Below are 24,082 nucleotides of genomic sequence, written 5' to 3' on the forward strand. Positions count from 1 at the left end.
AGTAATTTCATTGCAGTATTAATATAAGCCTATTTGTGACACTAATAAATAAACTTAAACTGGTCTTGCTGATGTTCCTCCCCTAATTATTTTGCTGGAGCCCAGGATGCATTTCACTTCTTTAGTCTGATCCATGTCAGGAAGGTCAGGCGAGACAGGGGCTTTACAATTTAAATGGGTGTAGAGTGCCCATCTGTCACTGATTGCTATTCCGAGGAGGTTACAGGCCATTATCTTATAAATGTATGGAATTTATCATTGTGGAAAAAATTGATATTCCAAAAATGTAAAAACAAATTTCGGGTCAGAGAGGTGTTGAGGAATACTTATAACGTTACCAGACCATTAGCAACCCAGTTACACCACATTCAACAAGGTGTAACTTGTTTGAGAGTTTTTACAGTGTTACACTGCAAGATCCCAACAGTTCAATAGATTTACCATTTTAAAAATTCTTACTTCATTTTAAATTTACAACGCCAATGCTCAGAGTGGACCGAGTAATCACAATACATCACCTTGCTTGATCAAAAAACCAAATTCAAATACAATCCAATTCATGGTCCCCACAAGAGAGGCATACAAGATCCAAAGTTTATTTATTACTGTAACAAGTAGGCTTACATTAACACTGCAATGGAAGTTACTGTGAAAATCCCCTAGTTGTCACACTCTGACACCTGTTCGGGTACACTGAGGGAGAATTTAGCACGGCCAATGCACCTAACCAGTACGTCTTTTGGACTGTGGGAGGAAACCGGAGCACCCGGGGGAAACCCACGCAGACACGGGGAGAACGTGCAGACTGCGCACAGACAGTGACCCAAGCTGGGATTCGAACCCGGGTCCCTGGCGCTGTGAGGCAGCAGTGCTAAACTCTGTTCTGCCATGCCGCTGACAAGATGAGGCATTGCACTCCCATCTTGGGCTTGATCTAACGCTTGATCTTAGCCAAAAGGCCGAGAAGTGATGGATATTCATTTCCCACCATTGGCTCGATAGATTTACCATTGATTGAACTCAGCGGCTTCCTCAGCCATTTATCTTCTGGAGAACAAACAAAGAACAAAGAAAAGTACAGCACAGGAACAGGCCCTTCGGCCCACCAAGACCATGCTGATCATGATGCCTAAACTAAACTAAAAAAAAACATTCTGCCTTACTTGGTCCATATCCCTCTACTCCCTCCCTATTCATGTACCCATCCAGATACTTGTTAAATGTTGCTAGTGTGCCTGTTTCCACCACCTCCCCTCTGGCAGCGCATTCTAGGAACCCACCACTCTCTGCATGAAAAACCTCTCTTGCATATCTCCCTTAAAATTTCCCCCTCTCACCTTGAACCTGTGCCTCCTTGTAATTGATACTTCCATCCTCGGAAAAAGCCTCTGACTACCCACTGTCTATGCCTCTCTTAATTTTGTAGACCTCTATCAGGTCTCCCCTCAGCCTCCGTCTTTCCAGTGAAAACAATCCTAGTTTATTCAACCTCTCCTCATAGTCAACACCCCCGAGACCAGGCAACATTCTGGTGAATCTTCTTGCACTTTCTCCAAAGCTTCCACGTCCTTCTGCTAGTGTGGCAACCAGAACTGCATGCGATACTCCAAATGCGGCCTAAACATACATAGTTGCAACATGATTTCCCAGTCTTGCACTCAGTGCCCTGGCTGATGAAGGCAAGCCTGCCATATGCTTTCTTAATCACCTTGGCCACCTGTGTTGCCACTTTCAGGGAACTGTGGACTTGCACACGCAAATCCATCTGTATGTTAATGTTCCTAAGAGTTCTGCCATTTACTGTATCATTCACACCTAATATATGGAAAATTGTGAAACTATCCATTTGGGGAGGGAAACTATAAAATGGAAGTACACACTCAATCGAAAGACACTGAAAGATGTGAAGGATCAGAGAGACTGAGAACTTTAAATACATGATTTCCTGAAACTGCGAGTAAAGGTGAATGAACCCACAAGTAAGACCAACAGTATTTGGAACTTTATGAATTAGAGAATGGAGCACAAGAGCAAGGAGATGTTGCTAAATTTGTACATAATGTTTATGCCATAGTTGGAGGTCTGTGTACAGTTTTGAGGTGACCCATTAGAGAGAAGACTTCAAGAACATAGATCATTGACTCGCCTGGATGAAGCCAGGGATGGAGGTACTTAAGGTAGTGGCCCATTGGAGCCAAGAGGACACAGTGTACAATCACTGGGAGAAGCTTGTGGATTTCCACGTTCAACTGCACACGTGCAAACTCCTGCAATTGCTTTCACTTTCAGAGGAGTAATGGTAGAGAATGCTGACAGTTTTACCATCATTACTGCCACAAATTTTGGACTTATTAATAAGTCACAGGTTGTACTCTTTAATGGGATTAAAATGATCGCATTTACATATGTCAGTCCAATGCCACAACAACACTAATAGAAGTTCAAATGTTAAAAGCCCATTAAGTAGATTAACTGACCTATGCTCTAAATGGTACCTGCTTTCCATACATGTTCAAAGTGCTTTACTTACCAAGAAACCTGTAATTGCAGCAATTATGTTCTGAAGTGTGTTAAAGCTGAAAGCAGAATTAGTGCCTTTCTGAAAGGGGTGCAGTGACTGCAAATATAGTAATTGGGCTACAGTAAGAGTCAACTAAAGCCTTCCCTCCAGAGAAAGTGGGAAAAAGTAAAGTTTTAAACTTTATTTATTAGTCACAAGTAAGGCTTACATTAACACTGCAGTGAAGTTACTGTGAAATTCCTCTAGTCGCCACACTCCAGCGTCTGTTTGGGTCAATGCACCTAACCAGTATGTCTTTCAGACTGTGGGAGGAAACCGGAGCACCCGAAGGAAATGCATGCAGACAGGGGGAGAATGCGCAAACTCCGCACAGACAGTGACCTGAACTGGGAATTGAACTCGGGTCGCTGGTGCTGTGAAGCAGTAGTGCTAACCACTGTGCCACAGTGGGGCCCCCCCAAATCGGCATGGGAGTCCAATGGTTTTGAGAACTAAATGAGAATTAACTGCTTACCTGCCATGTCAATGGCGAAGGGCCTGTCTGGTCTCCAGCCTGTGTACCAGCCCACCACGTGCCCTTGTTCCACCAACGGGCGCTCATAGCGACGGCCACCCACCAATCCGACTGGCCACACAGACACCTTACGGGTGGAACGCATCTGCAAAAAAGTGTCAAAAAGCACAATGCGTTGGTCTGCAGTCTCACTGAGCACCCAGCAGCACAAAGCAAGCCACTATAACACGCAACCAACATTGCTGGGAGAACACATCAGTGATATACCCCATGACCATTGGGGGGAGCGCATACTGTCCGGATTCACATCTGAAGGGAAAGGATATAGCGACTGCCTGTGTCTCCATTGGGGCAGTCACTGTCCTGAAGATGTAAGTATCCGATAGGAAAAAAATTACCAGAATGGGTGCAACCGTGGCACAGTGGTTAGCGCTGCTGCCTCACAGTGCCAGGGACCCAGGTTTGGGTCACTGTCTGTGTAGAGTTTGCACATTCGCCCTGAGTTTGCGTGGGTTTTCTCCGATTTGCTCCCAGATGCCAAAGAAGGCGTATGGTGTGCTGGCCTTTATCAATCGAGGGATTGAGTTTAGGAGTCCGGGGATAATGATGCAGCTATATAAGACCCTTGTCAGACCTCACTTGGAGTACTGTGCTCAGTTCTGGTCGCCTCATTACAGGAAGGATGTGGAAAAGATTGAAAGGGTGCAGAGGAGATTTACAAGGATGTTGCCTGGATTGAGTGGCATGCCTTATGAGGGTAGGCTGAGGGAGCTCGGTCTTTTCTCCTTGGAGAGACGTAGGATGAGAGGAGACCTAATGGAGGTATACAAGATGTTGAGAGGCATAGATCGGGTGGACTCTCAGAGGCTTTTTCCCAGGGTGGAAATGGCTGCTACGAGAGGACACAGGTTTAAGGTGCTGGGGGGTAGGTACAGGGGAGATGTTAGGGGGAAGTTTTTCACACAGAGGGTGGTGGGCGAGTGAAATTGGCTGCCGTCAGTGGTGGTGGAGGCAAACTCAATAGGGTCTTTTAAGAGACTCCTGGATGAGTAATGGGACTTAATAGGATGGAGGGTTATAGGTATGCCTAAAAGGTAGGGATATGTTCGGCACAACTTGTTGGACCGAAGGGCCTGTTTTGTGCTGCAGTTTTTCTATGTTTCTTTCTTTCTATCATAGAATCCCTGCAGTGTAGAAGGGGGCCATTCGGCCCATCGAGGCGACACCGACCACAATCCCACCCAGGCCCTATCCCCGTATTCCCAAGTATTTACCCTACTAATCCCCTCCAATCGAGCCTGCACCAACAATGATATCACCAAAACCCTATCCCATAACCCCAGGTATTTCCCCTACTAATTCCCCCTAACCTATACATCTGGGGACACCAAGGGTCAATTTAGTATGGCCAATCAACCTAACTGGCACATCTTTGGACTGTGGGAGGAAACTGGAGCACCCGGAGGAGACCCACGCAGACACGGGGAGAACGTGCAAACTCCATAAAGACAGTGACCTGAGGCCGGAATTGAACCCAGGTCCCTGGCGTTAAGAGGCAGCAGTGCTAACCACTGTGCTGCCCCCATGTGTGCAGGTTAGGTTGATTGGTCATGCTAAATTGATCCTTAGCGTTAGGGGGACTAGCAGGGTAAATATGTGGGGTTCCCAGGATAGAACCTGGGTGGGATTGTTGTCGGTGCAGACTCGATGGTCCAAGTGGCCTCCTCCTGCACTGTAGTGATTCTATGAATCTATGGACAGCGCTTCATTAGGGCTGTCGAGAGCTAAGGATGTTCTAACGTAGTTTATCTAAATATATTTTGTTTTAAATCCCCTTTTTGATGGTGAGCACTCCAACAATCTGAAAGGCAGGGCATATTCAAAATGCGCATGACACCAGCAGAATGAAAGGTTGTGAGTGGCACAGTGACTGATCATTTTGCTACTCTGAATGTCTGCAGTGGGAACATTCCAGTTCCCCAGGACGATTGTAATAAAAAGGAGTCGCTTCTGTAGGCATGACAGTCTCTGCATTCAGTATCCCGCTCTCCACAATCTCCTGAGCTTTTGGCAGATGAATACAACTTTTCTTAGTTAATGATTCAGTCCTTTAAACCAATTAAACTTCCACTGATGACTGACAATTGTCAATATATTTTAAATACTGAAACATTAACTATTTTTTATTCAGTTTCAGGTGTTTCTTGTGCTCATAAATACTAACTCTGGGTCTGCTACTTGGATCAGGTCTGGCACTGTTTAAAATTCTGCATTCGTCACTTTCATCCTACAGTCGAGGATTGCCAACAGCAATTGTTTGGTTTGTGGCAACAAAACTGAACTGAAATGGACAAGAACACAGGCCCCGGTGAAGTTCGAAAAAGATGTGAATTTTCAGCAGATTTCACGAGCTCAGGGCATCCCAAATCTGCCGAGGAAAAATAAGACGTACATTTTATAGTGCTTTTCATCCTAAAAAGTGTCCCAAACCACACAACTTCTCCACTTCCATTTGGCAAGGAAGGTTTAAAGCCACTGCGATGAGTATTTGAGCAAATCCTAAAACAATCTTCTTAAAATTGCTGATGACTGCACCATGTTTCGTACCGTCTGCAACTCCTCAGATACTCAAACAGTAGCAAGATCTGGTAACATTCATGCCACACAAGGCCATGGCCACCTCCAAAAAGAGAGAATCTAACCATCTAACCAACATTCAATGGCATTAACATTGAATCCCCCTCACTATCAACACCCTGGGAGTTACCATTGACCATAGAGATAGAGTCATAGAGATATACACCACAGAAACAGGCCCTTCGACCCAACTCGTCTATGTCGACCAGGTTTCCTAAACTGAACTAGTCCCATTTGCCTGCGTTTGGCCCATATCTCTCTAAACCTTTCCCATCCATGTACCTGTCCAAATGTCTTTTAAATGTTGTAACTGTACCCGCCTCCACTACCTCCTCTGGCAGCCCATTCCATATACGCACCACCCTCTGTGTGAAAAAGCTGCCCCTCAGGTCCCTTTTAAATCTTTCACCTCTCATCTTAAACCTATGCCCTCTGGTTTTGGACTCCCCTATCCTGGAGAAAAGACCTTGACTATTCACCTTATCTGTGCCCCTCATGATTTTATAAATCTCTATAAGGTCACCCCCTCATCCTCCTACGCTCCAGGGAAAAAAAGTCCCAGCCTATATAGCCTCTCCTTATAATTAAAACCTTCCAGTCCCAGTAACATCCTTGTAAATCTTTTTTACACCCTTTCCAGTTTAATAACATCCTTCCTATAGCAGGGCGACCAGAATTGTACGCAGTGCTCCAAATATGGCCTCAGCAATGTCTTGTACAGTTGTAACATAACGTCCCAATTCCTGTACTCAATGCTCTGACCGATGAAGGCAAGTGTGCCAAATGCCTTCCTCACCACCCTGTCCATCCACTTTCAAGGAACTATGTAGCTGCACTCCTCGGTCTCTTTGTTCAACAACACTCCCCAGAGCCCTACCATTAACTGTGTCAGTCCTGCCCTGGTTTGTCTTACCAAAATGTAACACCTTACATTTATCTGAATTAAACTCCATCTGCCATACCTCGGCCCATTGGCCCAGCTGATCAAGATCCCGTTGTAGTCTTAGATAACCTTCTTCACTGTTCACTACATCACCAATTTTGGTGTCATCTACAAACTTACTAACCATGTCTCCTATATTCCCATCCAAATTATTTATATAAATGACAAACAACAGTGGACCCAACACCGATCCATGCGGCACACCACTATTCACAGGCGTCCAGTCTGAAAAACAACCCTCTATCACCACTCTCTGTCTCCTACTGGCAAGCCAATTTTGTATCCAATTGGCTAGTTCTCCCTGGATCCCGTGTGATCTAACTTTACTGACCAGTTTACCACATGGTACCTTGTCGAAGGCCTTGCTAAACTCCATGTAGATAGCGTTTACCGCACTGTCCTCATCTATTTTCTTGGTCACCACTTCAAAAAACTATATCAAATTTGTAAGATACGATTTTCCACTCACAAAGTCATGCTGACTCTCCCTAATCAGTCCTTGCCTTTCCAGATGCAGATCCTGTCTCTCAGGATCCCCTCCAAGGACTTACCCACCACTGACGTTAGGTTCACTGGTCTGTCGTTCCCTGGCTTTTCCCTGCCGCCTTCCTGAAATAACGGCACAACTTTTGCCTCCCTCCATCTTCCAGCACCTCAGCCGTGCCGATATGTCGATGATGCATATATCGACATGCATACATGATGCTAGGGGCCCCGTGATTTCTTCCCTAGATTCCCACAATGTCCTGGAATACACTTGATCATGTCCTGGGGCTTTATCTACCTTTATGTATTTTAAGACCTCCAGCTCCTCCTCTTCTGTAATGTGGATGTTTTTCAAGACATCATTATTTACTTGCCCGAGTTTCCTAGCTTCCACGCCTTTCTCACAGTAAATATTGACGAGAACTATTTATGTTTAGGATCTCACCCATCTCCTGTGGATCCACACATAGATGACCCAGCCCTTAACACTCTGGCAATCCCTGTCTATGTTTGGAAAGTTAAAATCTCCCATGATTACAACCCTATTATTCTTGCAGCTATCTGCAATCTCCTTACATATTTGCTCTTCAATTTCCTACTGGCTGTTGGGGGGCCTATCGTACAATCCCATCAAAATGTTCACCCCCTCCTTATTTCTCAGTTCCACCCACGTAGCCTCACTGAACGATCCCTCAGGACTATCCTCTCTAAGTACTGCTGTGATATTTTCCCTAATCAACTCCTCCTCCTCTCTCTTGCCTGCCTTTCTATCCTTCCTATAGCATCAGTATCCCGGAACATTGAGCTGCCAGTCCTGCCCTCCCTCAGCCATGTTTCTGTAATATTTATGATATCCCAGTCCCATTTATTTATTAGTGTCACGTGTAGGCTTACATTAACACTGCAATTAAGTTACTGTGAAAATCCCCTAGTCGCCACTCCAGCGCGTGTTCGGGTACACTGAGGGAGAATTTAGCACAGCCAATGCACCTAACCAGCACGTCTTTCGGACTGTGGGAGGAAACTGGAGCAGCTGGAGGAAACTCACGCAGACACAGGGAGAATGTGCAGACTCCACACAGTGACCCAAGCCGGGAATCGAACCCGGGTCCCTGGCGCTGTGAGGCAGTGGTGCTAACCACTGTGCCACCGTGCCGCCCATGTAACACCATGTACCCACCCATGCCCTGAGTCCATCTGCCTTACCTATTAGGCCTCCTGCATTGAAATAAATGCAGTTTAATTCATCAGTCTTCCTCATTCCTTGCCATGTACAAGCCTGGCTTGACTATTTAACTTGCTCTCTTTAAATTCTGTATTAGCCTCAATGTCCCCTTTTGCCTCATTACTCTTTAGGGTCCCATCCCCCTGCCAGACTAGTTTAAACCCTCATGAGTAGCTTTAGCAAATCTCCCCGCCAGTATATTTATCCTCCAGTTCAGGTGCAACCCATCTCTCTTGTACAGGTCACCTCTGCCCCAGTAGAGTTCCCAATGCTCCAAAAATCTGAATCCCGCCTCTGCACCAACTTCTTAGCCACACATTCATCTGCCGTATCCTCCTATTCTTACGCTCACTAACACATTGCATTGGGAGTAATCTTGAGATTATTATCCTTGAGGTCCAGCTCTTTAACCACCTGACTAACTCCTAATATTCACTCTGCAGGAAATCATAGAAACCCTACAGTGCAGAAGGAGGCCATTCGGCCCATCGAGTCTGCACCGACCACAATCCCACCCAGGCCCTACCCCCACATATTTTACCCGCTAATCCCTCTAACCTATGCATCTCAGGACTCTAAGGGGCAATTTTTTTAACCTGGCCAATCAACCTAATCCGCACATCTTTGGACTGTGGGAGGAAACCGGAGCACCCGGAGGAAACCCACGCAGACACGAGGAGAATGTGCAAACTCCACACAGACAGTGACCCGAGCCGGGAATCGAACCCGGGACCCTGGAGCTGTGAAGCAGCAGTGCTAACCACTGTGCTACCATGTCCCTATGTCGTTGGTACCGACGTGTACCACGGCCTCTAACTCATCACCCTTCCCTTTCAGGATACCCTGCGGCTGTTTAGTGACACCCTGGTACCAGGGAAGCAACACACCATCCTGGAGTCACGTCTTCCTATGTGATGGAACACTCTCCACTTGCCTGGATAAGTGCAGCTCCAATAACACTCAAGAAGGACAAAGCAGCCCGCTTGATTGGCAACCCTTTTACCATCTTAACCATTCATTCCCTCCACCACTGATGCACTGTGACAGCAGTATGTACCATATAAAAGATGCACTGCAGCAATTTGTGAAACCTTCTTCAACAGTGCCTTCCAAACCCATGACTTCTACCTTCTGGAAGGATAACGGCAGCAGATACATGGGAACCACCTGCAAGTTCCCCTCCAAAGCACACACTACCCCAACCATAATACTTAATTGCTCTGTAATTGATTATGCCAGTCTGGTAACAGTGATCTATGCTCACTGTACTTGATTGGTTCAGCCTGGGTGTGGACTTAGAGCAAAGTAAACAGGTAGCACAGAAGATACTAGAAGCTAAGCTGTAAGCATGAGTGCAAACATATTGTGATTGCAGATATATTTTAAAACTTGTAAATAAACCTGTGATACATTTAAAAACTGACATTATCCCTGCACTGCCCTGAGCTATCTAAAATATACAACACTGACTTGGAAATATATCGCCGTTCCTTCACTGTCGCTGGCTCGAAATCCTGGAACTCCCTCCCTAACAGCACTGTGGGTTTACCTTTACCACAGGGGCTGTGGTGGTTGAAGAAGGCAGCTCGCCACCACCTATTCAAGGGCAATTAGGGATGGGCAACAAATACAAAGCGAGCCAGCGATGCCCACAGCCCGTGAAAGAATAGAAATGATAAATGTGGCAGTTGAAGTCTAATTCTGAAGTCGCGTTGTGTAATTCTGCCACCTTCCAAATGCAGCAAGAATCGAAAGAAAGCAACATTCGAGAGCCACTGGCTAAATAATCTGAATAAGACTTTTCCTTCAATGCACATTATCCCCATGTCTGTGTGGAGCAGCACGGTGGCACAGTGGTTGGCACTGCTGCGTCACAGTGCCAGGGACCGTTCAATTCCGGCCTTGGGTCACTGTCTGTGTGGAGTTTGCACATTCTCCCCGTGTCTGCGTGGGTTTCCTCCGGGTGTTCCGGTTTCCTCCCACAGTCCAAAGATGTGCGGTGTGGGTTGGGTTGATTGGCCATGCTAAATTGACCCTGGTGACAGGGGGATTAGCAGGGTAAATATGTGGGATTACGGGAATAGGGCCTGGGTGGATTATGGTCGGTGCAGACTTGATGGGCTGAATGGCCTCCTTCTGCACTTAGGGATTCTATAATTCCACAAATTCAAACTGGATAGCAAGATTGGTAAAAATACTCTTGGGGATCTGTTACCCAATATATCAGGTTAAAAAAAGGATCAATGCAACCCAAAAGTGTAACAGGTGATAAAAGTGACCTCCCCCTTTCCACACTTCCCACTTGGAGCTAAACTATTTGAACTTCCACAACCTTCTCATTTGTTAGAGGTGTTTCCCTACTCGAACAGCCTACTCTTCACCTTATACACGGTGGCACAGTAGTTAGCACTGCTGCCTCACAGTGCCAGGGACATGGGTTCGATTCCCGGCTTGGGTTACTATCTGTGTGGAGTCTGCACATTCTCCCTTGTCTGTGTGGGTTTCCTCTGGGTGCTCTGGTTTCCTCCCACAGTCTGAAAGACGTGCTGGTTAGGTGGATTGGCCATGCTAAATTCTCCCTCAGTGTACCCGAACAGGTGCCAGAGTGTGGCGACTAGGGGATTTTCACAGTGACTTCATTGCCATGTTAGTTTAAGTCTACTTGTGACACTAATAAATGAATTTTAAGAAAAGCTAAACCAAACTGGTAACTGCACTTGTGCTGTCACCTCTCCCCTGGTATTTTGTACCCAGTTCAGTGCAGAATCCATGACAGTTGTGTGACTGGTTTGCCTTATTTCACATTATTTTTTCTGTTTTCTATTAACATGGTAATATTTGATTGGTTCCTTGCATATAAAATGCTGTTTTATTAAACTAAGGCTTTTCTTTAACACTCCCAGTGCATTACAAAATAAATTACGCATTGTGATGCATGCTGTGCGGTGGTGTGTTTGGAATGGCATTAAAATTCTAAACCCTGTTCCAAATATGGGCCAGGAAGGCATTTGGATTCACCAGCAGATGTCCGTTGACAGATTGGTAGCTTTGAGTGCTGTTTTATTTCACTGAAAGATTCTGCATACTTGCCAAGTGTCATTCACAGTGGTTGAATAAGTATTGCTTATTTTGATGCGAGTCATTTGGGAAAATAAGCCATTGCTTCATCCACTTGCTGTCTGTGTAACTCCTACTGACTAAAAGTCTCTCGCTTAAAAGTTCCCTTGGGTTAACAGCCTGCCCTATATTTTATTGAAAGGGGTTAATTACATTGTGTAAAATGATTTGTACAGTTGAAACGGATATAGAGTAGATGAGTAGCGCCTTTCCCATTTTAATCTACTATTATGTGCCACAGTTGCACAATGGTTAGCACTGCTGCCTCACAGCTTCAGGGACCCGGGTTCGATTCTGGCCTCGGCTGGCTGTCTGTGTGGAGTTTGCACATTCTCCCCGTGACTGCGTGGGTTTCATCCGGGTGCTTCGATTTCTTCCCACACTCCAAAGAAGTGTAGGTTATCTGCAATGGCCATGTTCCATTGCCCCTTAGTGTCCAAAGATGTGCAGGTTAGGTGAATTGGCCATGCTAAATTGTCCTTTAGTGCCCAAAGATGTGTAGATTACGGGGATTAGTAGGGTAAATAGGATAGGGATAGGGCCAGAGTGGGATGCTGTGTCAGAGAATCATTGCAGACTCAATGGTCCAAATGGCCTCCTTCTGCACTGTAGGGATTCTATGATTCTTATTAGTAATTGTATTTTCAGCTTCCTGGGCCCAAAGCTCTGGAATTCCCTCCCCAAACCTCTTCACCTCTCTAGCTCTCTCTCCTCTTGTCAGAGGTTCTATTGCTGCTGGCATTCCCTCGCTTATCTTTACACCCCTTTTGAAAAAGGGTGTAACGTTTGGAATTCTCCAGTCCTCTGGCACTATCCGACATCTAAAGAAGACTAGAAAATGATGGTCACTGCCTCTGCACTTCCCACTCTCACTTCCCTCAGTATCCTTGGATGCATCTTAAAGTGGTGTCTCACCCACTTTAAGTACAGACAGCCTATCCCAATATCTCCTCCTTTACACCCTTCTAATGTCTGGGTGACCCCCCTCATGCTCTTTCACCAATTATCACACCATCAGTCTACTCTCAATCATCAGCAAAGTGATGGAAGGTGTCGGGTTCTCTTAGTTGGCAATAACCTGCGCACAGACGCTCAGTTTAGGTTCTGCCAGTGTCATTCAACTCCTGACCCCATTACAGCCTTGGTTCAAACATGGACAAACGCGCTGAACTCAAGAGGTGAGGTGAGATGCCCTTGACATCAAGGCAGCATTTGACCCAATGTGGCGTCAAGGACACTTAGCAAAGTTAGGATCGATGGGAATCAGAGAGAAAGCTCTCCTCAGATTGCAGTCATGCCCAGCACAACGGAAGATGGTTGTTCGCTAATGACTGCACAAAGTTGGGCACCATTCGCAACTCCTCAGATACTAAAGCAATCCATGTCCAAATGCAACAAGAACTGGACAATATCCGGCCTTGGGCTGACAAGTGGCAAGGAGCGTTCACACCACACAAGTGCCAGGCAACGACCATCTCAAACAAGAGAGAATCTAACCATCGCCCCTTGACATTCAATTGCATTACCATTGCTGAACCCCTAGTATCGACATCCTGGGGGGGGGTTACCATTAACAGGAACTGAACTGGGGATTAGGCACATGAATACTGTGGCTACAAGAGCAGGTCAGAGGCTGCAAAGTAATTCACCTCCTGACCTCCCCTGTCCACCATCTAAGAGGCACAAGTCAGGAATGCTCTCCACTTTCTCCAACAACATCCAGGAAGCTCGACACCATTCAGGACAGAACGGCTCCCTGGATTGGCACCACTTTAAATATTCACTCATTCCGCCACTGACTCAATGGGGTGTGGCGAGGGGTGGTGATTCTCCCCAGCAGCGCAGTGGGCCGGGTGACATGAGCGGACGCATGTAGCGGACTTCCCGCTGGGCACCAGGGCCTCTGCGAATCTCCTGCCGCCAGATTTCTGGCATCGTCAGCTCTGTGCAAGAAATCGGCGCGGAGCTGATTAAAATATTTAAATCTTCATCAGGGGAGCTGGTGGCCAGACCCCGCTAGTGTGAAGGGAGGACATGGAGGCCCCCCCCCCCCAGGAGGCCGGAGGTAATGGGGGGGGGAACCAAGGCATTGCCAGCCTGGCAGTGCCAGCCTGGTCCCTGGCACTGCCCAAGGGGCAAAGTGGCAAAGCCCAGGGGACACCGTGGCACTGCCCACTGAGCATTGGGCAGTACCAAGGAGGCGGGGCCAAAGGGGGCTGGGCCGATATGGAGCAGGGGGGAGATTGGCGGGGGATGAGGTGGGGGTCTTGCTGCCACTCTGCACTTTGGATCAGTGACAGAGGGAGGGAAGGGTTGATCGGGACTGCGGGAGGGTGGGGAATTGGGAGATCAAGACTGCCAGGGAAGGTGGTGGGGGGGAGGGGGGGTGAGATCGAGGTGGGCCGGGGGGTTGGGAAGTGGGGGTGTTGGGGCTGGCCTGGAGAAGTCTGAGAGGCCAGCGATCAGGCTGTGGGTGGTCGGGGGGTCGGAGGGGCAGCATTGTGAAGTTGCGGGTCTGGCCAGTGATCAGGCCACGCAGGGGTTGGAGGGGCAGCGATGCAGGTCGTGGGGCTGGCCAGCAATCAGGAGGCGACTGCGCATGCGCTGATCTTGGCACTGACAGACGCTCAGCGCGATGCTGTTGGCCTCTCCAGAGGGCCCCGCCCCCTGATTTTTAACAAGATTCATGCTAGTGCACTCTGCGGTGCACAGAGTGTGGGTGATTCATTTTGAAAATTCCGCTGGAAAAAACCAGCGGGATTTACTCCAGTTTTCACACAAATTCGGCACTTAGAATTTTTTTGGTAGAATCCCACCCCTGGTGCACCATCTACAAGATGCACTTCAGCAACTCACCAAGGTTCCTTCAACAGCACCTTCCAAACCCACAACCACAACCATCTGGAAGGACAAGGGCAACAGACACAGAGGGACACCACCACCTGCAAGTTCCCCTCCAAGTCAAATACCATCTGACTTGGAAACATATTGATGTTCCTTCACTGTCGCTGGGTCACAACTCCTGAAGCTCCCTCCCTACCAGCACTGTGGGTGTACCTACATCACATGGACTGCAGCAGGTTGAAGAAGGCAGCTCACCACCACCTCCTCGAGGGCAACCAGCGATGGGCAAACTTTGCAGTGACTCCCACATCCTGTGATAGAATTTTTAGAAAACCCAGTTGACGCACACTGAAGCAAGAGGATCAGCTAGTATTTATGATGACAACATATAACAAATCATGTCTAAGCATTTTATTACCATCTTACAGTTCCCAGAGATTATATCACCATAATCTAATTTTAGTTAAATATATAAAGTGGCTTGGTGGATTGTAAAATCAATTATTCAGTAATGACTGATTCAGCTGGATGGAAGAATAGGAATCCTTTACTGGGATAGATGGTACTGTAAAGTTGGATTCTGATTGAACAGGAGAACATTGGACTGAGCAGGAGGCCATTCAACCCTTTGAGCCTGCTCCACCATTCAGTAGGATCATGGCTGATCTGGGTGAGGTTGCATTTCCACTGTCCTGTCTGCCCCCCTCCCCCCACCCCCCATCACCCTGTACTCCTTTATCTACCAAAGATCTGTCTAATTTAGCCCTGAATGAATTCAATGAGCCAGCCAGCTCTCTGGAGAAGAGATTTCCACAGACCATCTGAGAGAAAAAAAATCTCCTCATCTCTATCTTAAACGATTGTTCATTTATTCTTAAACTGTGTCTCCTGGTTCTAGTCTCTCCCACAAATGGAAACATCCTCCCAGTATCCACCCTATCAAGTCCGCTCAGGATCTTATAAGTTTTAATAAAATCACCTCTCACTCTTCTGAACTCCACTGAGTTTAGGCCCAACCGCCTCAACCTTTCTTCCTAAAATAACCCTTCATCCCAGGAATGAGTTGAGTGGACCTTCTCTGAACTGCTTCAAAAGCAGTTATATCTTTTTTTAAAGATGGAGACCAAAACTGTACACAGTAGGAGTGGCACGGTGGCACAGTGGTTAGCACTGTTGCCTCACAGTGCTAGGGATCTGGGTTCGATTCCCAGCTTGGGTCACTGTCTGTGTGGAGTTTGCACTTTCTCCCCGTGTCTGCATGGGTTTCCTCCGAGTGCTCCAGTTTCCTCCCACAGTCCAAAGATGTGCGGGTTAGGTTGGTTGGCCGTGATAAATTGCTCCTTAGTGTTGGAGGGAAGTCAGGGGGATTAGTTGTGTAAATATGTGAGGTTTCAGGGATAGGGCCTGTGTGAGATTGGTGTCGATGCAGGCTCAATGGGTCAAATGCCTTCCTTCTGTACTGTCGAGATTCTATGATTCTATACTCCAGGTGTGATCTCACCAGGGCCTTGTGTGGCTGCAGTAAAAAACTTTCCTACTTTTATATTCCATTTTCCTTGCAATAAACATCCACATTCAATTAGCTTTCCTAATCACTTGCTGCACTTCAAACTAACGTCTTGTGATTCATGTACCAGGACACCCAGATCCACGTGTACCTCAGAGTTCTGCAATCTCCTTCAAATTTAAATAATATGTTGCTTTTCTATTCTTCCTGCCAAGGCGGATAAGTTCATGTTTTCCGACATTATGCTCCATCTGCTAAATGTTTCCCTGCTCGCTTAACCTGTCGATGTCCCGTTGCAAAATCCCTACCTCCTCTTGACAACTTACTTTCCTATCTTGGACGGCACAGTGGCACAGTGGTCAGCACTGCTGCCTCACAGCGCCAGGGACCCGGGTTTGATTCCCGGCTTGGGTCACTGTCTGCGCGGAGTCTGTGCGTTCTCTCCGTGTCTGCGTGGGTTTCCTCTGGGTGCTCCGGTTTCCTCCCACAGTCCGAAAGACGTGCTGGTTAGGCACGTTGGTCATGCTAAATTCTCCCTCAGTGTGCCCGAACAGGTGTCGGCTGGAGTGTGGCAACTAGGGGATTTTCACAGTGACTTCATTTCAGTGTTAATGTAAGCCGACTTGTGTCACTAAATAAATAAACTTTAAACTGGTGTTATTGACAAATTTAGATACCAGACATTTGGTCCCTTCATCCATGTCATTGATATAGATTGTAAATAGTTGAGGCCCGAGCACTGATCCCCATGGCATTCTATTAGTCACAGCCTGCCAACCTGAAAAGGAGCAATTCTTCCCTACTATCTGCTCTCTGTTAACTATTCAAGCCTTTATCCACGTTATCCACTGTGGTGAACCATCGTTGGTTCCCACTAGATAGTACTGAGCCAGGGTCTGGCCAGTACTACAAGTATGTATATATGTTGCTGTTGGGGTTAGGGATGGGTTGTTCTACTTGTTGCTGTTGGGGTTAGGGTTGGGCTGTTACACCTTGTATTATAGTTATTATGGTACATCCCAGTCGGGCTCCGCCTCCTGGGAGAGGTATAAAGGTCTCTGCTCTGTCTGGGACCCCTCAGTCTGGGATCGTGTATATAATTAGTAGCTGCCTTGTTGCAGCAAATAAAAGCCTTTATTTCCTGAGCATCAAGCCTCGTATGTGATAACGCACATCATCCACGCTAATACGTTACCTCCTACATCATGTAATTTTATCTTGTCACACCTTTTGTGAGGATCTAAGACCTCAAGATGCATAGATTCATTCCCAAATTTCAAGAGAGTGACGTGGAGTGATTCTCTTTAGCCTCTTTTGAGGAAATAGCAGGACAGCTAAAATAGTCTTCAGGTAGCGGTTAGAGGAATTCAAAATTCCTTCCCCTCCGACCTGCAGATGTTTGAGGAGGAGACCCCTCATAGCCAGGGAGTCAGCAGTTTCAACAGACAGCTATGATCCCACCTAGAGGCCTGGGAATTCAGACAGACCCTTTCCAAACCATTCACATGAACACTGGAAAGATGAACAGGACGATCTAGATAGGACCCAGAAAAGAAAACACAAAGGAGAGTGTGAGTAGTCCTCCTGTATCCCAAAAGAAGAACCCCCAGAGGCCGGTGTGTTACAATAAAACACAGCATTCGAGATTTCACTCTTAAAATTGTGCTCTTTTCTTCTCCATCAGGACTGCCCAATCTATCCCTTTAATTTAGAGTTTATTTATTAATGAAGTTACTGTGAAAATCCCCTAGTCGCCTCACTCCGGTGCCTGTTCAGGTACACTGAGGGAGAATTTAGCGTGGCCAATGCACCAAACCAGCACGTCTTTCAGACTGTGGGAGGAAACCGGAGCACCCGGAGGAAACCCACACAGACATGGGGAGGACATGCCGACTCCGCACAGACAGTGACCCAAGCTGGGAATCGAACACTGGCCCCTGGCACTGTGAGGCAGCAGTGCTAACCAATAATTTAAATCTCAGTTAGATCATCCATTATTCCTTCATATCAGGGAAACACAAATCCCTTTAAACTTTCCCATTCTGACAGCTGATGGTAAACTTAGAAATTGAACAAGTGAAGGTGAAAATTAGAGCGGGTTTGAAAACCAAAGTCACAGTAATAAGGTTTGTTATTATCATTAGCATTCTTGTCCCTAGTTTATTAAATCTCCATTGGCGAGAGTCAGCTTCATTAGGCAACAGCACTGTTCAGGCAAGGTTTGACTACCGGAGACAGGATCTTGAATTTTGACATCCTGAACGAAGTGAGGAAGAGTGAGGTCCCAAAGCTCCATTGGCTGGTGCTGTCCAAGGAGTGGTGGATTTGATTTGATTTATTATTGTCACATGTATACAGTGAAAAGTATTGTTTCTTGCACACTATACAAACAAAGCATACCGTTCATAGAGAAGGAAAGGAGAGAGTGCAGGATGTAGAGATACAGTCATAGCTAGGGTGTAGAGAAAGGTCAACTTAATATAAGGTAAGTCCATTCAAAAGTCTGATGGCAGCAGGGAAGAAGCTGTTCTTGAGTCGGTTGGTACGTGATCTCAGACTTTTGTATCTTTTTCCCAACAGAAGAAGGTGGAAGAGAGAATGTCCAGGGTGCGTGGGGTCCTTGATTATGCTGGTTGTTTGCAGGAAAGGTGTTCTCTACCCACAGAGGTCTCAGTTCAACAGCTGATCTGAAAGGTGGTACCTCTGACAGTGCGGCACTCCCTCAGTACTGTACTGAAGTGCCAGTCTCGATTTCTAAGCTGAAATCGCTGGAGTGGGACTTGAGCCCACAGCTTTCTGGTCAGGACAAAAGTGCCAGCTGCTGACTTACAGCTGGTGCTGCAATGTAAAAAGGTGCATAAACAATAGTAAACAAAATGGAGAGCTTTGCTCAGCAGAGCTTCATCAAACTAAATTGTGAGAAAAGGGCACAGAATCACAAGTTGAAAATAAGAAAGGAATATATTTACATTTGTATGGTACATTAGTACAGAACGTCCTGAAGCATTCTGCAGCCAGCAAATCACTTTTGAAGAGCAGTCACTATTATTACGATGACAAACACACAGTCAATTTCCACAAAGCAGAGATCCAAGAAGAGTAAATAAGAAGCATTAGCATCATAGAATCTCTACAGTGCAGAAGGAGACCATTCAGCCCATCGAGCCTGCGCTGGCCACAGTCCCATTCAGGCCCTATCCGTGTAGCCCTACATTCACCCTGCTTATCCTCCTGACACTATGAGGCAATTTACCATGGCTAATCCACCTAACCCGCACACCTTTGGAGTATGGGTGTAAATTGGAGCACCTGGAGGAAACCCACGCAGACACAGGGGGAACATACAGATTCCACACAGACAATTACCCGAGGCCAGAATTAAACCCAGGTCCTTGGCGCTGTGAGGCAGCAGTGCTAACCACTGTGCCTCTGTGCCACCCCAAATTGAGGTGGTATTGGTTGAGGAAAGAATATTGGCTATAAATGGGAAAACTTCCAGTCTCCCAGGATTTTATACAACTACCTGGAAAGGTATCAATTTAGCATCATCCACTATCCAGTACCTGAGATAATGCAACACTCCCTCAGTGGTTGACTGATGTGTTAGTTTAGATTAGAGGCTCAGGGCAAGAATTTCCAGCCACGCTTGCCCCAAGGCTGGAAAATCCCGCCCGAGATCAACGGACCTTTACATGGTTTGTGCCTCGCTTTCTACAATTTCCGTGGCGGGTGCGACAGAATAATTTCACCCTTAGTACTAGAGAGGGACTGTGAGGGCAACATGGTGGTACCAGGGTAGCATGGTGGCATAGTGGTTAGCACTGCTGCCTCACAGTGCCAGGAACCCGGGTTCAAATCTGGTCTCGGGTGACTGTCTGTGTGGAGTTTGCACGTTCTCCCCATGTCTGCGTGGGTTTCCTCTGGGTGCTCCGATTTCCTCCCATGGTCCGAAGATGTGCGGGTTAGGTTGATTGGCCATACTAAATTGTCCCTTAGTATCAGGGAGATTAGCAGGGTGAATGCATGGTGTCACAGGGATAGGGCCCGGGTGGGGTTATTGTTGGTGCAGGCTCGATGGCCTCCTTCTGCACTGTAGGGATTCTATTCTATGATTCTAACCTTCTGGGTCACGTGTGGGAGGGTTGCCGGAAAGATTGTCAACAAGAAATCGAATACTGGTGGGAGAGAACTCTTCATCAGAAATATGCTTGTCATATGAAACGGACCTCCAGGTTGCTTTTCAATTCAGAGGTTGAGTGGGTTGGGCCTGTACTAACTAGAGAATGAGAGGCGACCTTATTGGTACTTACAGACTGGAACTTGGCAGCCGTTCACCCCAGTGGGATCTCCGGTCCCGCTGATGGCACACCCCTGCTGAAGGTTTGCCAACGGTGAGGGCTATATTAGACGGGAAACCCCATTGACAACAGTGGGACCAGATGATCCTGCCACTGGCCAATGGTGGGCTTCCTCCCACCGCGGCAAAACACGTGTTGGCTTGAACGGTAAATCCCGCTTTTAGGATTCTCAGGGGTTTGACAGGGTAGGTGCTGAGAGGCTGTTTCCCCTTGTGGCAGAGTCTAGGACCAGAGGGCATAATCTCAGAGTAAGGGGTCACCCATTGAAGACAGAAATGAGGAGGAATTTCTTCCCTTAGAGGGCAGTGAATCTGTGGAAGAGGGCTGTAGAAGCTGGGCCATTACATTCAAGGCCGAGATAGACAGGTTTTTAATCAGTAAGGGAATTGGGGATTATGGGGATAAGGTGGGAAAGTGGAGTTGAGGATTATCCCATCAGATCAGTCATGATCTCATTGAATGGTGTAGCCAATTCGAGAGGCCAAATGGCCTACTTCTGCTCCTGTATCTTATGTCTCATTGACATTCACTGCCCATCTCGGACTGCCCTTTGAAACTTGCTGCTGAGCCAGCTTCTTGAGAACTGAATGGGTTGCTCAGACGTTTTGGAGGGCAGTTCAGAGTCAATCACTTTGCTGTAGGTCTGGAGTCACATATAGACAAGGCTGGGTGCCAACAAAAAGATTTGCTTTCTTAAAGGATATAATGAACCAATGAATTTTTATGACAATCCTGCAGTTTCATAGTTACCATGACTGATCCTAGCTTTTAATTCCGGATTTGATTTAATTTATAATTTTATGGGTGGCACGGTGACACAGTGGTTCGCACTGCTGTTTGACAGCACCAGGGACCCGGGTTCGATTCCCGGCTTGGGTCACTGTCTGTGTGGAGTTTGCACATTCTCCCCGTGTCTGCGTGGGTTTCCTCCGGGTGCTCCAGTTTCCTCCCACAGTCCAAAAGACATGCTGGTTAGGTGATTGGCCATGCTGAATTCTCCCTCAGTGTACCTGAACAAAAGCCAGAGTGTGACAACTGGGGGATATTCATAGTAATTTAATTGTAGTGTTATTGTAAGCCTATTTGTGACAATAATAAATAAACTTATTCCAAAACTTAAACTTACATTCCCTTAGCTGCTGTGATGAGATCTGAAATTATGGGTTGGAGTCAACAGACCTTTGCATGGACCCCCCACCCCAGCTACGATTTGGGTGGAAGGCAGGATGGGAAAACTCCAGTACATATCTGCAATCCGAGCTTCTGGATTATTGCTAACCACTATGCTAGTGGTCCTGAAATATAGCGTAATCCAGCTGGAGAAATCCTTGGAATGAATTAACCAGATTCTGTTTTGAAACTGCAGGTTCTTTCTGAAAGGATACGTTGAGTTGGACCAAGTTGTCCTTTTCATCCATGTGGAATCGTGTGAGACAGAATTTGCTGGAAATATTTCCTTCTCCCTTCATTCTCAATCTTTGGTGTTGGCTCCCAAAGTGTTTTGACACAAAGTGAAAATGACCAAACTGGAATTGGAAGAGAAGTTACTGGGAAGCCTGGACACTGGGAGATAGGGTCAGAAGCAAAGATCTTTGTACAATATGTAAGATGTTCCAGCTTTGCTGCCTTCTCATTATATACAGGCTTTTGAAACCCAGCCGAGGTTTCACCTAATTCCTTTTTCCTTTGATTGTGGTTGAAATTCCATCCGGCCAATATTCATTCCTGGTGGTAATCAACTTGTAGGAGTTTATCTGCCGCCTTTCCTACATAACAACAGTGACTAGGCTTCCAAAAGTGACCCCTGAACTGTAAAATGCCTTTTGATTTCCTGAGGTCATGAAAGATCCTTTACAAATGCAAATCTTTCTTTTATTTATTTTTAATTTAATTGTGAAGGAGTATGGGAGCCATGAATCAGGTGTACATCCAAATTCTAAATATGTTTACACCATATAAGCAAATCAACATTCTTCGACAGCACTTACCAAACCACGACACCTACCACCTAGAAGGGCAAGGACAGCAGATACATGGGAACTCCACCATCCTACAAGTTCACTTCTAACTACAAGGTACAAGTCAGGAGTGCAATGGAATACTCTCCACATGCCTGGATGAGTGCAGTTCCAACACCACTCAAGAAGCTCGACATAATCCATGACAAAGCAGCCCACTTTCAGCTCTGATGAAGGATCATCTAGACTCAAAATGCTAGTTCTATTCTCTTCCCAAAGATGTTGTCAGACCTGCTGAGATTTTCCAGCATTTTCTGTTTTTGTTTCAGATTCCAGTATCCGCAGTATTTTGCTTTTATATTAAAGCAGCCCACTTGATTGGCACCCTATCCACTGCCTTAAATATTCACTCCCTCCACCACTGATGAACAGTGGCAGCCGTGTGTACCATAAACAAAATGCATTGCAGCAACTCTCCAAGGTTCCTTCAACAGCACCTTCCAAACCCACAGCCACTACCATCTAGAAGGACAAGGGCAACAGACGCATATGAACACAACCACTTGCAAGTTCTCCTCCAAGTCAAACGCCATTTGATTTGGAAATATATCGCCGTTCCTTCACTGTCGCTGGGTCAAAATCCTGGAACTCCCTCCCTAACAGCACTGTGGGTGTATCTACACCTCAGGGGCTGCAGCGGCTCAAGAAGGCGGCTCACCATCACCTCCACAAGGACAATTAGGATGGACAATAGATGTTGGCCTAACCAGCGTGTGAAAGAATTAAAAAATTAAATGATCTAGCATGACTTCACTGGACCGAATGGCCCCTCCTTCTGTACTGTCATGACACTTTGACTCTATGGGTGGGATTTTCCAGCCGCGCTTGCCCCAAGACTGGAAAATCCAGCTACGTGGTGGGCGGGATGGGAAAAGTCCGCCCTATGATTACGTTGAATGGAGTTCTCGAAGTAAAAATACATAACACAAGGATCAGTGAAAAATAGCATAATACAGCAGAAGAGAAGGCCATTCAGCCTCACTGTGCTGGTGCTAGCTCTCTGAAAGAGTGATCCAATTAGTTGCACATCCCAGCGACTAGTTTACTTTTCAAGCAAAGTTCCAATGAAAATGACTGTTCCACCGCCCATTCCAGATCCTCAGAACCTGCCGCGTAAAAAAAGTCTCATCATCACTCCCTTGGCATATTTTGACAATTATTTTAAATTACTGATCCTCCTTCTGGTAGTAACAGTTTTTTTTAAACTGTAAAAGGATAGGACATATAGAGCGCAGAAGGAGGTCGTGTAGCCTGATGTGCCTCTGTGTCAGCTATTTGAAAAGCTTTCCAATTAGACCCACAGCCCAGCTCTTTTGCCACAAACCCTGCAAATTAGTCCTCACCATGTACACGTCCGAATGCCTTCCGGAAACTCCGATGGAATTGGATTCTGTCATCCTTTCAGAATGCACATTCCAGAAATTAATGACCCTCTGTTTAAAAGAATTTCTCCTTATTTCATCTCTTGCCAATTATTTTAAATGTAAGAATTCTGATTCAACCACACTTGCTACCGTTTCTCCACATCTCCTCTGTCAAAAGCATGTCTCCCAGAAACCTTCTCTGATCTATGGAGAACAATCCTAGTTTCTTAAGTCCTAACCAGCACTCCTTATTTCTTGTACCATTCCAGTAAACCTCCTTTTTGTACCATCACCAAGGGTTAGACACCCTTCTTAAAATGTGGGGACCAGAATTGGACGCCATAATGTTGCTGCGGTTTATTAAGAGATTTTATAACAGTCTAGCATAAGTTCCACGTACTCTCAACTTGTCTTTAACTTTAATCCTTCACTAGGCGGCACGGTGACACAGTGGTTAGCACTGCTGCTTCACAGCTCCAGGGGCCTGAGTTCGATTCCCAGCTTGGGTCACTGTCTGTGCGGAGTCTGCATGTTTTCCCCGTTTCTGT

General features: G+C 46.4%; 1 protein-coding gene across 1 annotated transcript in view; it reads right to left on the bottom strand.

Moving 5' to 3' along the window:
• b3gat2 (beta-1,3-glucuronyltransferase 2 (glucuronosyltransferase S)) overlaps positions 1-24,082 on the bottom strand; it is a 107,534-nt gene that overhangs the window by 52,291 nt on the left and 31,161 nt on the right. Inside the window, exon 2 of the mRNA XM_078213765.1 lies at positions 3,036-3,180. Coding sequence (XP_078069891.1) covers positions 3,036-3,180 — 145 coding nt within the window. The remainder of the gene's footprint in view (positions 1-3,035; positions 3,181-24,082) is intronic.

This window comes from Mustelus asterias, chromosome 5 (assembly GCF_964213995.1).
Source record: "Mustelus asterias chromosome 5, sMusAst1.hap1.1, whole genome shotgun sequence".
NCBI lineage: Eukaryota > Metazoa > Chordata > Chondrichthyes > Carcharhiniformes > Triakidae > Mustelus > Mustelus asterias.